We start from the raw sequence: 19,149 nt of genomic DNA, 5'->3' as shown, positions 1-19,149 counted from the left end.
TGATATTAGGGGAGAAAAAAAAGAAAAGGAAAAAAATGGGTGAGACTCTCACAACACAAAAATCAAACAAATCTGCAATACGAACCATAACAACAACCCATAAATTTACACCAAAATTTCATATTCCCTCCATGGAATTTACTCTTAAAAAAAAAATCGACAAAAAAACAAGAGAGGTTGGAGATCTTACCCTGGAGTGAGAAGATCGAGAAACGGAGAGAAAACAACGGAGAAATTGGAGGCATGGACATGGAGGGAGATAGTTTGGAGGCACAGGGTGACACACCCCGTCCCGAAGGAGGGCATGCTGGCCGTCACGTGAGAGTGACGTAACCATTTGCACAGTACGGAAGCTTTAATTATACAATTTATAAGTTGATACACCCGAAGGTGAGTCCTAATTTTGTCCAATCTGTCAGAACACCGTCGAATTCCTCGTAGTCACCACACCTTTGTGATTCCTGAACCTGGAGGGGCGCAAAACCAAAATTGAGTGGGTCAGTAAAACAATTCTTTTCCAAATCCAAACATTTCTCAAAACGTTGTAACCCCTCTCCGTAAAACCTGTATACTTTCCCAGAAATGTAAAATATAAATATACATATATATTCTCAAAACTTCATTTTTACTATCTCAACATTATCTCTTTATCAATCATGCCATGCTATGTCATCTCAACATTTCTCATATTAATTATGCCATGCCACATCATCTCAACAGTAATAAGGTATGAATGCATCAACATAATCATATCAGGTGCAAGAAAGTAATCAACCGTAGGCCCTCTAATAGCCCTATACGGTTGAACCTAGAGCTCAAAATCTATCATTATCACTCTACCGGAGTCACCTCTGTGACCCGTCCGGCCTTCTGCACACAAGTTACGCTCTAGTGCTTCTCATAAATCATCTGTGCACATAATCTAAGGTCACCCACCAGTCGGAATCTCACTAACACTCTCGCGACTGGTCTGTCGTACCCACTCCGCGTGGACTGTACGACTAGCATCTACTTGGATCCAAGGCGAGCGTGCGATGCGGTGAATACTATAAGCACTAAACCATGGTGCAGGATTTGAGCTCAATATATATCATCATCATCATAACAGTAATTAAATACTCATCTGTGCGTCCACCGCACCATTTCATACATATGCATCATAAATCAATTCTTACCTGTGCGTCCACCGCACCAATTCATACATATGCATCATAAATCAATTCTTACCTGTGCGTCCACCGCACCAATTCATACATATGCATCATAAATCAATTCTTACATGTGCGTCCACCGCACCAATTCATACATATGCATCATAAATCAATTCTTACATGTGCGTCCACCGCACCAATTCATACATATGCATCATATATTAATTCATGCATGGCATTTCAACTCACATTTCTATATACTTTTCATATCAATTCTAAGCATGGTATTTCACTTCCCGTTTTTCCACATAACTCATATGCATTTCATTTTAAACATATTTTCATTTCAATTCAATTTCTGGGAAACGTCAAGTATATATATATACGGAAAACAAAACTGCCCACTCACCTGGAGTTCGTCCAACAACTCCCTAGCACCACACATCAAGGCGTCATGACGATCGCCGCCTAGAATAGTAATCAAATCCAGGCTCAGAATTCATATCGATAGAATACATAACTTATATAAAATACGTCACTACGTTGATCGATCCGGAAGATCTGCCACTCAGATTTTAAATCCATAACTTCCAGAGGTCCACATTATACCTCTAGGACAACATCCTAAAATTTCATTACCATCCAACGGTTGGATTTCCGTCAATTTCCAAAACTAAGTGACGGTTAACATTTTATATTATGGACTTACAATTCCAATTCCGGAAGATCCGTAACTCGGATTCCCAATCCGTAAGTTCCAATAATCCTCAAATATTACGTATTACAACGTATCAAAGTTTGGTGACGATCCAACGGTCGGATCATCAATTCACATTTTCACCTAAATGTGAAAACTATAAAACGTTATTTGAACACCTAACCAACAATTCCTCAATAACTTTCTCATACGGTGTTCAATTTAGGTATATGAATATACCACAGTGATCTACTCGACGTCACGGACGTCGACATATTTTTAAAATAATTTTAGTTTTATTTTTTATTTTTACTGTAGCACCTTCTTCTTCCTTGGGTCGCCGGACTGGTTTTTCCGGCGGCCGTTTTCCGGGCAGTTTTTCAAATTGCCATAACTTTGTCATTTCTCAACGAAATCAAGTGATTCAAAAACTAAAGTTGTAGCCCTTGAAGATACAAAGAGAATGGTACCTTGCACAACACCTAGTTCGCCGTGGTTTGGCCGGAAACTGCCTCGAAAGCCTCGGAGGTCGCCGGAAACTGGGTATTTTTCAAATGAGTATAACTTCTTCAATACTCAACGAAATTGAGTGAAACAAAAAGGAAAGTTGTAGTACTTGACGAGACGAAGAGATTGATACCTACCTCGACTCCTAACTCGCCGGGGATTCGCCGGAAAACGCCTCGAAAGCTCCGGCCAAACTTTGAACTTGTCGATCTCCGTGTTCTTACGTCCAAAAACTTCCAACGAAGCACTCCGAGCTTCCTTGGGACCTTACTAAACTCGCTGTGATCTTGTTTTAGCCTAAAACGTAACCAATTCAAAGCTCATGAACAGTGCCATCTCACGGCAACTTTAGAACTAGGGTTTTCGAAGTGAAACTCACCTGAAATTGGTATCCCCGTGCTCGTGAAGTCCCCAGGATCACGATGGTGGTCTTAAATGGAACGTTGGTACAAGATTGTGGTGGTTCTTGGTGGTTGCCGTGAGTTCGAGAGTAAGAGAGAGAATGAGAGAGTTTTCAGAAAAGAATAAGAGAGAGAGAGTCTGGAATGAAAGAAGAAGAGAGAAGAAAGGTTACGGGTTTTAGGGAGGGAATTCAGGGTAGGAGGCCCTACCTAAGTCCAAGCACAAATTAACACATACAAATATAAATCTAACCCTAGTTTAGGATCTTAAAGTAAAACAAATGTCATACATTTACACACCTTAATCCCGTTTAAGGTCACATTGGTCATCTCACGTCCTCGGAATTAATAATTCCGGGACGGGCTGTGACAATCTCCCCTCCTTATAGAATTTCGTCCCCGAAATTCCAATCACCAACCAGAACATCAAAACTCATAAAATAGTCTCGGATACATAACTCTCATCCGTTCTTCTGTCTCCCATGTAATTTTCTACTGAATGATTTCCTTCACAAAGCTTTTACTACTTACTCTGTCTTAATTCTTAGGACCTTCTTTTTCCAATCCAAAGTCGACATTAGTTCCTCACCAATCAGATCCGGCTTAATTCTCAATAGTTGCACCAGAATCTCATGTGACGAATCTGCCACCTAGTGACAACGTATCGAACCCAAAATACATTAAGTACCTTAGCCAACTCTGAAGACATCACCACTTGTATGCAACTTTATTGATTCCTTTAGTGATCAAAAATGGTCTGATGTGTCTAAATCTTATCTTGTCTCCTTTCCAATTCTCGCCATTTCTGTTCGTGGTGAATTTCCAAAAATATCAAACCATTTACCTTACACACTCGATTAGTGGCATATCCATCTGTTGATCTCTTTTGCCATTCCTGGTTACTTCAGGTTAACTTAATCACCTGAATACTTTGAGGAGACTCATCCATAGTCTCAGGGTCTACTAAAACTCTTTCTCGATCGAATCTTTCTCTACCCAGAAACATTCCATTCACAAGTCATCAAAAACCGACTCACGTGACACATTTCATGGTCCTTATGGCGTTACTTCGGAAACTGCACAACCAACATACTTAAGAAACTTAGCAGTTCCGTAATCCAATTCTCTTTTCCATAAAACAAATAAGTAGTGTTGCACTGTCTGGGAAAGGTTGTTACTCAACACTGGAGTAAATGTACTAACTTGTTACTTAACAAGTATAACTTCTTCTCGATCTTCCATTCTTAATTTTTCTTCCGTTGGTTTTCAATCCACAATATGATACTCTTGGCAAACGTGCCAGATATTAATCTTACTGTAGTCTTCTCACCAAGTGCTTCAGCTAGAACAAACTTTACGATCACCCTGATCGTACAATCATGTTCATTAAGCAATACAATTCACTTTCGCTGCCTCATATCAAAATCCTTCCAAGTAATGGATATTGAAGACTTTTTGGATTCGTAAAAATCTTGCATTCTTACCAAATATAATGCCTTCATAACTTCACAGCAAGAATGGTAATCATGACTTCCAAGTCACCCGTAGGGTAATTCATCTCATGAGGTTCCATTTATCGTGAAACGTATGCAATCACCCTAACATTTGCATCAACATGCATCCAATACCATTCAAGAAACATCACTAAAAATTTATGATTACCATTATTCTCTGGGATTACTAAAATACGTGCATGAGTGAGGAAATACTTCAGTTGTTGAATCCTTTGCTCACAATTTCCTTCCCACTCATACATAACCTCCTTTCTCAATAGTCTCATCAATGACAAAACAATGACTAAAAATTCTTTCACAACCACCCAAAATAGCCTGATAAGTTAAGAATTTCCGAATCTCAATTATGGCTTGTGGTTGTTCCAATTTCTCAATTCTGCTGCCTTTTAAGAATTCATTTGAATACCTTAAGCAGATATAACCAATCTCAGAATGCCACTTGATTCATCCAACATTCGCATTTGCTAAACTTAGCATACAACCAAAGTTCTCTTAATCTTTGCTTCACCGACTTAATACGTTTACATACTCTGCTCTGGCTCAGAATATGCCAGAATATCTTCAATGGAAATGATATCAATTTATCAAGGCATTATTGGAATACTTCATCCAATAACTCATAAAACAGCATGAGTATCCATATAGCATCACCAAACTTCATAAAGACTATAACGAGTCCAGAAAACCATCTTATGATCAATGTCACTTATAATATTCAATTGGTAGTAACCAGATCTCAATTCAATCTTTGAATCTTCGCAATTACTTCTGAGCTGGTTAAATAAACATCAGTACATCACCATGGATAACGGTTCTCAATCGTTACCCGACTCCATTGTCTATAATCAATGAACAGTCTCAAGATCCATTTTTCTTCCTCACCAACAAACTGGGCTCCTCAAAAGTGTTGTACTAGGTTGAATAAAACTTTTATCAACCAATTCTCTCAACTGAATTTCCAATTCCCTTAACTCATCCTGAACCAATCTCCAATATAAATTTATACCTGGCAACAAATCAATAATGAACCTCATATCTCTGCCTGAAGGCAATCCAGGTATACTTTCAAGGAAGACATCAAGAAAAGTCTAACTCTTTCGACATTATTCACACTACTCCAAACAACATCATTTAGCACCACATGAGCTAAGTATTTTTGACAGCCTTTCAAAACAATCTCTTTGCTTTCACAGCATAAATAATGGCTGAACTCACTTCACTTTGCATACTTACAAAAGTAATCTCTGGTCATCCAGATCGATGGAAAGTGACTGGTTTCCCGTAACAATCCATTTAGTCACAATTATAACCAACCACTCTAATGGAAATAATTTAACCGACACAATACATACTTTATTAATACTGAACATTCTAAATAAGTACAACACTAACATAAAATAATCTACCGGGTTGCTTGCTTAACGAATCCACGAATGAGTTATTAATATTACGGTCTGCAGCCCGCAATACTGATAAATCATCGTTGTCTCGATAAGTAAGCAACAACTCTCGAAGATATAATAATACTATTTTGTCACTCAATGCAAAATACATACACTCGTCTCAACTACATTTATTTACTACTCTCTAGGTAATAACATACATAATAAGAAATATATCAGCCGAAGTCAACTAGAATGACCAATACGGTTGATTCAACTCTTATCTCAATAATACGTCGGCCGGATCCACTCCGCGTGGTCGGTACGGCCGAGCCTATAACTCACAAATTTCGCATGTGTCAGTCAAATCCATTTCTCATGGTCTGTACAGCTGAACATATAACTCATCAAATCTCTCTGTACTCACGGTCAATCCGACCAAACTACTAAGTCCATAACTCTGCTGAATCGACACTATGATTTCATGGAAAATTATTGAGTACAACTGATTCTAGGGACGATTCACAACTCTGTGTCCCTTCTGTTCACATAAACACATTCATTAATTTCACATTTCCCAAAGTGTTAATTTTGTACCTGCTGCACAAAGTACATTTCCTTTACTCGAGACACCTTGTCTCAAATATCTGGGATTACCAGTATATCCATCACTTTTACTCTGACCAGCGACATTAAAACCTCAGCTGGAAGAATTAACTCTAGCTTCACTTCTTTCGAAGCTCTGAATCCTTCGATATTCTTGATATGACGAATCATTAACTTTATTGTCTTCTTTTAATTCCCATTCTTTTCTTATTCCTCTTTATTCTCGTTGCTCATGTTCTCAGAGTCCTCAAGGCTCAACAACATCTTGTATACTCCTGGTAAGAAGTACAATGGATAGTGGTCACCCAAAATACCACTTCCCTTTTTGCCACCCAGCTTAAAACAACATAACACCTCCACCAAATTAACAACAATATCTGGATGGAACGAGGCAAGTCTGAAAACTTTCTATAATATCCCTCGATCATCACCTTCCTTGTCTCATATTTGTAAACTCTTGTTTACTACCATCGATAAATGCCGGAGGGATAAACTTTTCCTTTAAACAAGTCCTTAAACAATTCTCAATCGACTGATTCCTCTGGTGACAACAATTCATACTCCTGTTTCCACCAGGATACAAATTCATAACCAAAACCAGGTAGTCGTCTCGACCCCTTGTCAGAAGGAAATTTCCTTTGACTTGCATAATCTGAAACATCTTTTCCAATTGGTTAAACCGTCACTCCGCTCCCTCAGGTTCATCATTTCATAAGGTGATTCAAATTCAACTCATAACCCGTCTTAAAATGTCCATTTTGATAATATACTGAATCACCATAATAATAGTTTCCCCCAAACCGCTAAATCAGGGAGACTAAATTCCTCTAACTACGTGGTTTGCTACGAGGCGGTGTAGTTCTGACAGAATTCACTAGAACTTCTCAAAATGTCCAAGATTGCAACCATGCTCTGATACCAACTGACACACCCCGTCCCGAAGGAGGGCATGCTGGCCGTCACGTGAGAGTGACGTAACCATTTGCACAGTACGGAAGCTTTAATTATACAATTTATAAGTTGATACACCCGAAGGTGAGTCCTAATTTTGTCCAATCTGTCAGAACACCGTCGAATTCCTCGTAGTCACCACACCTTTGTGATTCCTGAACCTGGAGGGGCGCAAAACCAAAATTGAGTGGGTCAGTAAAACAATTCTTTTCCAAATCCAAACATTTCTCAAAACGTTGTAACCCCTCTCCGTAAAACCTGTATACTTTCCCAGAAATGTAAAATATAAATATACATATATATTCTCAAAACTTCATTTTTACTATCTCAACATTATCTCTTTATCAATCATGCCATGCTATGTCATCTCAACATTTCTCATATTAATTATGCCATGCCACATCATCTCAACAGTAATAAGGTATGAATGCATCAACATAATCATATCAGGTGCAAGAAAGTAATCAACCGTAGGCCCTCTAATAGCCCTATACGGTTGAACCTAGAGCTCAAAATCTATCATTATCACTCTACCGGAGTCACCTCTGTGACCCGTCCGGCCTTCTGCACACAAGTTACGCTCTAGTGCTTCTCATAAATCATCTGTGCACATAATCTAAGGTCACCCACCAGTCGGAATCTCACTAACACTCTCGCGACTGGTCTGTCGTACCCACTCCGCGTGGACTGTACGACTAGCATCTACTTGGATCCAAGGCGAGCGTGCGATGCGGTGAATACTATAAGCACTAAACCATGGTGCAGGATTTAAGCTCAATATATATCATCATCATCATAACAGTAATTAAATACTCATCTGTGCGTCCACCGCACCATTTCATACATATGCATCATAAATCAATTCTTACCTGTGCGTCCACCGCACCAATTCATACATATGCATCATAAATCAATTCTTACCTGTGCGTCCACCGCACCAATTCATACATATGCATCATAAATCAATTCTTACATGTGCGTCCACCGCACCAATTCATACATATGCATCATAAATCAATTCTTACATGTGCGTCCACCGCACCAATTCATACATATGCATCATATATTAATTCATGCATGGCATTTCAACTCACATTTCTATATACTTTTCATATCAATTCTAAGCATGGTATTTCACTTCCCGTTTTTCCACATAACTCATATGCATTTCATTTTAAACATATTTTCATTTCAATTCAATTTCTGGGAAACGTCAAGTATATATATATACGGAAAACAAAACTGCCCACTCACCTGGAGTTCGTCCAACAACTCCCTAGCACCACACATCAAGGCGTCATGACGATCGCCGCCTAGAATAGTAATCAAATCCAGGCTCAGAATTCATATCGATAGAATACATAACTTATATAAAATACGTCACTACGTTGATCGATCCGGAAGATCTGCCACTCAGATTTTAAATCCATAACTTCCAGAGGTCCACATTATACCTCTAGGACAACATCCTAAAATTTCATTACCATCCAACGGTTGGATTTCCGTCAATTTCCAAAACTAAGTGACGGTTAACATTTTATATTATGGACTTACAATTCCAATTCCGGAAGATCCGTAACTCGGATTCCCAATCCGTAAGTTCCAATAATCCTCAAATATTACGTATTACAACGTATCAAAGTTTGGTGACGATCCAACGGTCGGATCATCAATTCACATTTTCACCTAAATGTGAAAACTATAAAACGTTATTTGAACACCTAACCAACAATTCCTCAATAACTTTCTCATACGGTGTTCAATTTAGGTATATGAATATACCACAGTGATCTACTCGACGTCACGGACGTCGACATATTTTTAAAATAATTTTAGTTTTATTTTTTATTTTTACTGTAGCACCTTCTTCTTCCTTGGGTCGCCGGACTGGTTTTTCCGGCGGCCGTTTTCCGGGCAGTTTTTCAAATTGCCATAACTTTGTCATTTCTCAACGAAATCAAGTGATTCAAAAACTAAAGTTGTAGCCCTTGAAGATACAAAGAGAATGGTACCTTGCACAACACCTAGTTCGCCGTGGTTTGGCCGGAAACTGCCTCGAAAGCCTCGGAGGTCGCCGGAAACTGGGTATTTTTCAAATGAGTATAACTTCTTCAATACTCAACGAAATTGAGTGAAACAAAAAGGAAAGTTGTAGTACTTGACGAGACGAAGAGATTGATACCTACCTCGACTCCTAACTCGCCGGGGATTCGCCGGAAAACGCCTCGAAAGCTCCGGCCAAACTTTGAACTTGTCGATCTCCGTGTTCTTACGTCCAAAAACTTCCAACGAAGCACTCCGAGCTTCCTTGGGACCTTACTAAACTCGCTGTGATCTTGTTTTAGCCTAAAACGTAACCAATTCAAAGCTCATGAACAGTGCCATCTCACGGCAACTTTAGAACTAGGGTTTTCGAAGTGAAACTCACCTGAAATTGGTATCCCCGTGCTCGTGAAGTCCCCAGGATCACGATGGTGGTCTTAAATGGAACGTTGGTACAAGATTGTGGTGGTTCTTGGTGGTTGCCGTGAGTTCGAGAGTAAGAGAGAGAATGAGAGAGTTTTCAGAAAAGAATAAGAGAGAGAGAGTCTGGAATGAAAGAAGAAGAGAGAAGAAAGGTTACGGGTTTTAGGGAGGGAATTCAGGGTAGGAGGCCCTACCTAAGTCCAAGCACAAATTAACACATACAAATATAAATCTAACCCTAGTTTAGGATCTTAAAGTAAAACAAATGTCATACATTTACACACCTTAATCCCGTTTAAGGTCACATTGGTCATCTCACGTCCTCGGAATTAATAATTCCGGGACGGGCTGTGACACAGGGGACGAGAGGGAGAAGAGGGGAATGAAAAATAAAAAAGGTATGGCTGCTACCACTAGTGGCTAGGGTTTTGTTGATTTCTAATTCCACAAAAGACTATAGATTTCAATCTTTATAAATACTTTAATCTTACAGTCATAACAAAACAAGACTCGTTGCCAAGTTGGTTTCAGTGAAACCTTTCAACCTGAAAAGCTTGGGTTTGAACCCTCAAGCTTCCAGGGTTTCTGATATTTTTTTTAATTTTTATGATTTTTATAATTAAAATATTATAAAAATAATTAAATATATATATATTGGTTCGTTTCGGTTTTTTTTCGGCCTCAATCCTATTAGGTTCTCGGTTTTTTTCGGTTTTCGGTTTTTTGAACCCACCCCTAGTTAAAAGGTGAAATAAAACTATTTTGAAAGTTCCTTGGCGCACTGGTTTACATATATATATCCATTATTTTGGGGTACTGGTTTAAAAATTCTTCTTTGGTTAAGGGATCTCTTAAATAAACTTTTTTTTTGGAGGACAATCTCTTAAATAAACTTATTTGAGGATCTTTTTGTAGAATGATCCACCCATACATCTTTCGGTTTTTTCTCAAAGACTATCACTACCAAAATTCACCTAAATTCGATACCATTTGACCGTTAGATTAAATGGTAGTCATATTAGTTCTTCTTTGAAAAATTCTATTCGTCTATTTTTTACACTACAATTGAATGTATTAATAATTTTAAATTTATCTAATTTTTTTTTTAAAGAATGATCTATAAATAAAAAACGTTATGTAATAAAGATCAAAAGGTGTCCCTTAAATAAAATATTTGAGAAATCCCTCAAGGGACTGCAGGTTCACATATTTATTTATTTATTTACTGTTTGTCAACCCAACAATGGAATTTCTTTAACAAAAGAAAAAAAAACCTAACAATGGAATAAGACATTCCACATGATATTCATTCCATTTCAGTTTTAAGAATCATTCTTGATTCTAATAATTAAACATGTTGCAAGTTAATTAAAAGTGGATAAATTAGGTTATCTTTTTTTTTTTAAATGAGACAACTAGTGGGAAGCCATGGTTATTCACTTTTTCCGGGATAAATTAGGTTATCATTCTTTGTTTTTATTTTTATTTATAAATTGATTTTTTTTCTTGTCATTATTTGAATAATAAATTATTTACATGTCATCATATGTACATTTTAAAATGTTAAGCTTATTAATCATTTCCAAGGGGAACTGTTATTAGCACTCGAAAAATCTCATTCTACATTCATCACAAGTATATTTTTCTTTCTAATTATAGAAAGTTTGGAGTGCACAATGAGATTTTTTTTAGTGCAAATAACAATTCTCTTTCCAAATATATCTTTTAGTATTTTTGATATATTTTTATTTTAAATTTGTACCCATTTTTTTAATTTGTACAAATATTCTATTAAATTTTAATTTGTACCCATACTTTTAATTTTAATATGTACTCATATTTTTTAATTTAATTTGTATTCATCTTTTTTTTTTTTGCTAAATGTACCCATTTTAATTGCATGTATTTATTTTATTTCTTAAAATATATTAATAATTACGTGGGTACATTATCTTTTTGCTTGAACTATGTGAAGACTATTATTGATTTTTAAGTAATTATTATATTATAGAAATATTATTTGAATTTGTTTAAATTTCATTATTTGTGGGATATTGAATGCATAAATGCAGAAGTTAAATCCCTTAAATGATGTTAGATATCTCGATCAAACTATTTAAACAAACAATGTTTCATTATAACTATTAGGAAACTTCCCCAAAATGCGGCAAAGGGGATAAATCTCCCTTAAATTTGGCAAAAGGGTCAAAATTGATCCTAAAACCAGAAAGAAAGTTAAAGCATCTTTATAAAACAAGCAAGAATTGAAGATTGCTCACAAAATAGGCAACAAGGGCTCTTAAATTTGGCCAAGCAAGGGAATTAATACACAAAACATGCCTAAATTCTCCCATGGATGAATTAGGACATAAATGAAAGCCAAATCCATCCAAAGGCAAGCCTTGAAAAGCCTATAAATACAAGGTCCTCATACAAGCATAAGGGTCGAAAAATCTCTAAACTGAATAACCTCTGCCAAACCTTTGAAGACTAATACGCTGCCAAAGCTCTCTTCGAAGAACATTCAACCAAAGCCAAAGCACTTCCTTGAAGAATCAACAAGCGTTTGTGCCGATTCCTTCAAGGCTTTGTTGCAAGCTTAGAAACTTGTAGCAACGTTCGTTTCAAGATCAAGTCGCCAAGATCCTTGAAGCAACAAAATCCCACATCAAACACTACCTTTGCCGCACCCTTGAGGTGAAGATCATCCACACGTTGTTTTCAAGCTCAAAACTTGAAGCAATCGTTTGCCCGAGATCAAGTCATCGCGACCCTTGGATCAACAACCTACGCATCTATATCTAATTTGAAGACTAAATCAAAGGAAAATTATAAACAAAGATTGTAACGTACAAATTCAAATCAATACAAATCTACTTTGTACATGTGTTCTCGTTTTATTTGTTACAGAATTTTCATGTTTACAGTATGTATCTGTAAACAAAACCTATTGCAGTTTTTGCACTCCGTTTGGGTATCTCTCAAACGATGTGATTAAATCTTCAACATGAGTCATCCATAGACCATAGCTAATCTAAACCCTGACCTCTCTCCTAACCCTAAAATCAAAGATGTTGTCGAAATTAAAATTCAGATGTTAAGAAGTAACTAAAAACCATTTGTCGGCACACAATTTAAGGGATTTAGGTATGATCACGCGCAGTTGAAGGTATTTTGTAGATGGGTAATGTTAAGAAACTAAATTTGTAGATAAAATTTGTAAATTAAATGATGTGTCACCAATAGAAATGAACACATTTATCAACGTTTAAGTAATAATTCAATCATTAACTTTCATATCATTTAGTTTACAAAATTAGTTTATGAATTTAGTCTCTCTGACATATCCTTTGTTTATATATAGACACACAAACACACTAGCTGGCAATCTCCACACATTATATGCATGTGCTTGTATGAAAAATAAAAGTATGGTTGAGTGAGGGACATCTAAATTAAAAAAAAATAAAATAAAATAAAAATATATATATATATATATATATATATATATATAGAGAGAGAGAGAGAGAGAGAGTAAGGACGAAATGGATTCCAGTTTCCCTCTTAAATTTACAAAGATTAAAATTTACATGAAAAGTATAAAATAATAATAAAAAAAAAATCTTCCACAACATACTCCCACTTCTCTCTCTGTGTTATGTCATAGATGTATTAGTTACACCTTACTTTCATGACCGAAAAACCGAATTTAAGGTAACATAAAGGGCACCACACAAAAAAGAAAACGATCTGGTTAAAGTAACTTTGAAAAGAACAATTAATCACGTACCAAAAGATAGAGCTTGTCAAAGCCGTCATAACTGACCACCGGCATGCTCAAATCTAAAGGAAAACAAGGAAAGACTTTATCCAAGTCAACTTCATCCCTTCCCTCACATATAATAACCCCCAACACCCTTTCTCTCCCGTCGTCCATTACCTAAAAGCCAACTACCTTCCCAATTCCTTAACTATCATCTCGCTCCATCCAATCATATGGGCAATGCAGTTTCTCCCTGCTTTCAGCAAAAAACAAACTCAGTTGTGAAAGTAATATTTTCAGAAGGCAGCACCACAAGATTCCTCAAAGGAAAACACATCGCTGGAGAGATCATGTTCGAGTTCCCTGACCAAATGGTTTGCCACGCAGACTCTTTCTTCATCGGCCGCCCGGTTCCTGCCTTAGCCATCAACGACGAGCTCATGCTTGGCCAGACCTATTTCGTTCTTCCGATTGATCGTTTCGCATGCAGCGTCCTCTCAGCCTCGACCCTCGCCGCCCTAGGCTCATCGTCGAGGCCCAACAAGAAGGCAGCTCCTATCAATTTCGGGGAGTGCCCGTTTGAGTATATAAAGGGTTCAAACGGAAAGGTCTTGATCAAGGTGGTGCCAGAGTTCATAGCAAGGCTAATTGCAAGAAGTCACAAGGAAATTGATGGGTCGTCTGAGGCTATAAGTTCTGTAAATACTACTTTTCTTTGTAGCACACCTGAGCTGCAAAAGCACTATGAACAACTCGTTGTGTCTAAAGAGCAATTATGGTCGCCTAAGCTTGAAACCATTTCTGAGTATAAGGTTAGGTTTTCACCATGCAAATATATAGGGCTGGAGTGGAAAGAAAAAGAGCAGGAAGTCATCTAGTTAATTTCCTTTTTGTTTTTATACAATTTAATTGAATTTTGTATCAAGGGAAAAGTTAATTTGTAAATTTACTATACTAGTAGCTAATTAAGGGCATTAGAAGAAAGAAAGATTTGCTAATTGTACGTGTTGTTTTCTTGATTATTATCTATATGTATTTGTGACTAGTACAAAATTTAATTTTTGTTAAAGTAAAATAGTAAAATAGTTTTTTCTTTTTATTATAAGAGATATTCGTAGTCTAAGCTACAATAAAATAAAATATATATAAAAAAAAAAAGGAGTTTGAATCCGGGATAAAGTAGCTTCAAGAGAAAGGCTAATCCATAGGACAATCCACCACTTGCTTCTTTTTCTATTAGAGCATTGCCCTTTTAGTTGCATAAATCTTTGTTCAAATTGGTTCATCTTTATATTTGGTCATGTACTAGTCGCTATATAACTTTATTGTAATTGTGGAAACTAAATTTCATCGGTTTCAAATGAGATGTCAAGTGTGTATTAAAGCAGATCTAGTGAACCTGGATTCGAAAAAGAGTACTTGGATTCTCAAAATAACTAAAAAGTGTATCATGCCCGAATCTAATTGGGGTTAGAATTTCGCCAACACTCAAGCCTTGCATGCGTGTGTTGAGTATTAACTATAAGAGGGGATGTCTCCTCGTAAATCACGCTTAGTAGAGGTGACACCTCTGCAAAAGTTGGCGTGTGAATCCTTCATGTGATGGGCTCGGGAGCATTTTTGCTCACCACCATTTCGTGTGGTGTATGCTCACCATCCTAGTTATCACCGTTAGATGAATTTGAATTTCGAGATTCGTGTAGTGGATAAGCACAAATCTCAATATTCAAACTCATCTAACAGTGATAAATAGGGTGGTGAGCATACACCACACTAAATGATGGTGAGCAAAAATGATACGCTAGGCCACCCTCATTCAGCAGAATTGGTGGGCTATACAAATTGTACGTATTGTTTTCTTTCTTTCTCTCTATATGTATTCGTGAGCAGAACAAAATTTAGTTGTTATCAAAGTAAAATTGCTTATATTCTTTTTATTACTAGTAATATTTTTATTCTAAGCTCGACTGAGAGAATGGAAAATTGTAATACAATAGTTTAAAGTGAAAGGCGAATCCACCAGAGCAGTTCGTCATTCGCTCCTTTTGTATTAGAATTAAAATTTATTATTTCAGTTGCATAATATATTTTTTTAACTAGTTCATCCCTATATTTGGTCATGCATCCATATCAAAGTTTATTGTAATTTGTATAGTCCAACTTTAGAACGAACATTTGTCTATATATCTCGATTCATATAAAATGTGATTATATTATATTATCGTCAATAAAAATTATTAATATGTTGTCGATACATTTTCGACCATATTAACATATTAACATAGTAACAATGCACTTCCGTCCTTTATGCATAAAGAATTTTGAAGTAGTTTGTATTTTTATATGTCTTAGGAAAGAGTATAAAGCTTTTCATATGCATATGAATGAATATATACTGTACGATACCGTTAAAAAGGGTCTGCTAGGTATCCCATGAGAATAGAAAAGTAAAATAAAATATGCATGTGAGTTTAAGATAAAAGAATATGGGTTGGACTTCTTGTCCACCAAAACCCATTATACGAATACCTTCGGGGTCAAGGCAAAATAGCTTGAGTGGCCGCAAGGCAAGTGAGATGAATCCTGATTCGACGTACCTAACCCAAACCGCCAAATCTAGTTGGATTTGGTATTCAATTCATCGTACAGATTGAGGAGGCAATAAAGCTCTTTGACCTAGATTCTCTCATAGTTTTAGGTTATACCTAAACTTGTTTTACAACTTATCAACACACGGCATGCAACAGTCTCCTAAGCCTGAGCACATCGGTTTCAACTTGATACAGATTTCTGACTTGACAGTCAGAAATGTTCATTGGTCAGCAGTTATTTTGCCCTCAAGGTTTGTTCCTCTTGTAATCGTATATCTAAAGAGACAAAAATAATAATGATTTTCATTCAAATCAACCATATTTATGGATTTCTTGCAGTGGTGGTTTTGGTGGGGCGCCCGGAAGGTGGGGAGGGTGATGGAAGAGAAGTGTCCAGCCGCACAGAGCTCAAATGTATCATCCGAAAATATTTACACAGTTAAACGCGAAAAAAGTTTCAAGTGGGACCTACAACTACCTATTTTTCAACTTTCCCATTTTTTTGGTAAAAACAAAAAGCTTTTCTAGTTTTCTGATTTTTTTAGCAACTTAATAATACTTTAGTGGCCCTTACAATTTAATTTAATGATGATTTTGCAGCAAAAAATGCACGGACAACCATTTTTAAGTGAAACTTTAATGTTGTACTTTTTGAAGGTTTTGTTATTTGGTTTCTTAAGATTGAACTAATTGTTGTTTATTTAGTAATGGTTATTTTTGTAACTTTCTTTACTTATTATGTAAAGATATAATTAGCGTGAGTTCTAAAGTTTGTTTCAATTTTAGTTATTGCTTTCTAGCATTAATATATTGAATTTTTTAAATACTATCTTAAAAAGGCCTTTTTTATAAATTAGCTTTTTAGCCAAAGTAGTCCTTGAGATTGGCCAAACTCCTCAGTTTTGTCCCTAATACCAATATAGTCTTTTCGTTAGAAATCTTAAATTTTTTGTTAGTGTGCTGATGTGGCATTACACACAAATAATTAATTTATTAATTCTAGAATATATAAAAAATGAAAATGAGATAAAAAAACAAAATGAAAAAGAGAAAAACGGAAAATAAAGGCTTGTCTCTCAATCTCTCAGCCCATCAGACAATGTCGTCCAGCCCGTCATCTTCAGCATTGTTCCCATTCATCATCTCCTCCATTCGTACCTTTCCACTTGCTGCACCTACCAACCCAAAACCTAGCCATCGACCTCCATGCTATCTAACGCATCCCTTTCGACCCAAACCCTAAGAGCAACTCCAGTGTAGGCAGCCCGAGGGAGAGTGGAGGCTCAAGCTTCGGGTCTATGAGGAATTGCCAGCCCGGGAGCTCGAGTGGATGTGACGCCAGGGCTGACGTCATCATGGCGTCAGCCCAATTTTATATTTTTTCTGTCAGGCGCGTGCGACTCACTCGCGCTTGGGGCTGCGTTAGCCGATAACTTTTCAGAGTATGGGGCCAGTGTCACATTCTGCCGAGGTTACTGTTGGGAAGCCACATGGCTTCCCACGGTCCATTCGATCTCAACGACTCTTTAAATTGGACCGTTCGATTTGCAACGGTAATAAAAATAAAAAAATCTTATTTAATATCAACCGTTGGATCTGAGATCAACGGTTGATATTATTCTACTTTATAAATAAATAAATAAAAGAAAAAATAGTTTTAAAATTAAGAAAAGTTACCGTTGTGACACGTGGCACAATCTGGAGTGTTGGAATTCAATTTTTTTTTTAAATCCAACAGCAGAGATTAATTAGTTCAATAAAAATTTAAAAAAAAATTATAAAACATTAAAAAAAAATCTAAAAAAATTTTTAAAAAAATTGTTTTTACTTTTCTAAAAATACCTTCTCATTATCATCTACCTTACACCACAATTTCATAATTTCTCAACTACTTTCAATCAAATTCCTATCTTTCTCTCAAAGTTTCAATCCAATTTTTTTCAACAAAATGACTACTGATGCAGGTACGATTAAAAATCTGATCGAAATCTATCCTCAAAGATTATGAAAATCTTATCCGAAATTACAAATAAAAAATTATTTTGTATTATTTTTAAAAAACTATATTTTATTGCCTATTGCCACGGTTATTCAAGTGCAACGGTGGAGATGCAAAAGGTAGTTACTGTTCATTAAGGGTGGTTACTGGTCACAGGGTGGATTGAATTGTGAATAGTCGGGGAATGAGGGCTCCCACGCTGGAGTTGTTCTAATGGAATGCGTAGACATAACATCGCACACACCCAATATGCCATCAATTTTTTTTTTTAAATTTAGCTTCTGTTTATACTCCAAATTCCTAGCCATTTTAGTGATTAGTTGAGAGAAAAATGAGTGGGGATAAGGAAGTAAGGCGGGTGGGGGATTTAGATTTCATTTGGGTTAGAAGAAGTAGTGGGGGCCGGAGCTGCCCTAGGCAGCCGCTTAGGCGTTTGGCGGTGGTCTCCCGATGCGATTGGGGGGAAATCGTTACAAAAGTCGGTGGATATCTAGGCGGCCGCCTAGGCACTCTAGGCGGTGCTCAAGACGGTTTGAAATTCTTGCTATCGTCGAAGGCTCTGCAACTTTTTCCTTCTCGAACTCTCATCGGATCTGGAACTCTAACTCTCGTATCTGCATCGAAACTCCCATCTGCGTCCGCATCTAAATATAGCCATTGCTTTGCTAGAGGTTTCTGGAAAAATAACAAGAGAGATAGCCATGGTTTTCTCGAAAGAGAGAGAAAAAGAGAGAAAGAGAAAGAGAAAGAGAGAGAGAGAGAGAGAGAGAGAGAGAGAGATACATTTCTGGGATTTTGTGATCATAGGTTAATAAAAATAAAGTGGGCGCTAGAGGTTTCTGGAAAGAGAGAGAGAGAGAGACTTTTGGGATTTTGTGATAGGTTCACGGGTTGATAAGAAATAAAGTGGGAAAAGAGTTGTGGGAAGAGAGATGTGGTTGTTTGCCACGTCTCTGTCATTTATTTTTTGTCATTTTTTGTCTCTGTCATTAGGGAATAAGAATTTGTGGGCTGAGATGTGGTTGTTTATTAAATGATAAGCAAAGCCCAATAATAATTCAAATATGTGGGCTGAGTAAATGTTATAAAACTAACATAAAAAGTCCTAAAATTTTACAAAT

General features: G+C 36.7%; 1 protein-coding gene and 2 long non-coding RNA genes across 3 annotated transcripts; 1 reads left to right on the top strand and 2 right to left on the bottom strand.

The window, feature by feature from the left end:
• Positions 1-349: 349 nt before the first annotated feature.
• LOC139194475 (uncharacterized) lies at positions 350-2,907 on the bottom strand. The gene is made up of 5 exons (XR_011579345.1): positions 2,735-2,907; positions 2,493-2,652; positions 2,319-2,387; positions 1,561-1,619; positions 350-467 (listed from the first exon to the last, which is right to left on the bottom strand). It is a non-coding gene; the product is annotated as an uncharacterized lncRNA (long non-coding RNA).
• Positions 2,908-7,252: 4,345 nt separating this feature from the next.
• LOC139194474 (uncharacterized) lies at positions 7,253-9,810 on the bottom strand. Its single transcript, XR_011579344.1, has 5 exons — positions 9,638-9,810; positions 9,396-9,555; positions 9,222-9,290; positions 8,464-8,522; positions 7,253-7,370 (listed from the first exon to the last, which is right to left on the bottom strand). It is a non-coding gene; the product is annotated as an uncharacterized lncRNA (long non-coding RNA).
• A 3,999-nt stretch (positions 9,811-13,809) lies between these two features.
• LOC114824190 (uncharacterized) lies at positions 13,810-14,316 on the top strand. Its single transcript, XM_029100609.1, has one exon. It carries the CDS (start codon positions 13,810-13,812, stop codon positions 14,314-14,316), a length of 507 nt encoding a protein of 168 aa, XP_028956442.1.
• The last annotated feature ends 4,833 nt before the right edge of the window (positions 14,317-19,149 follow it).

Source organism: Malus domestica, chromosome 03 (genome assembly GCF_042453785.1).
Source record: "Malus domestica chromosome 03, GDT2T_hap1".
Lineage (NCBI taxonomy): Eukaryota > Viridiplantae > Streptophyta > Magnoliopsida > Rosales > Rosaceae > Malus > Malus domestica.
Note: the sequence above shows the minus strand (reverse complement) of the source record. Positions and strands in the feature narration are given on the sequence as shown.

What these genes read in the sequence shown, in the direction of transcription:
- LOC114824190 (XM_029100609.1), top strand. Translation starts at nt 13,810, where the DNA reads ATGGTTTGCCACGCAGACTCTTTCTTCATCGGCCGCCCGGTTCCTGCC.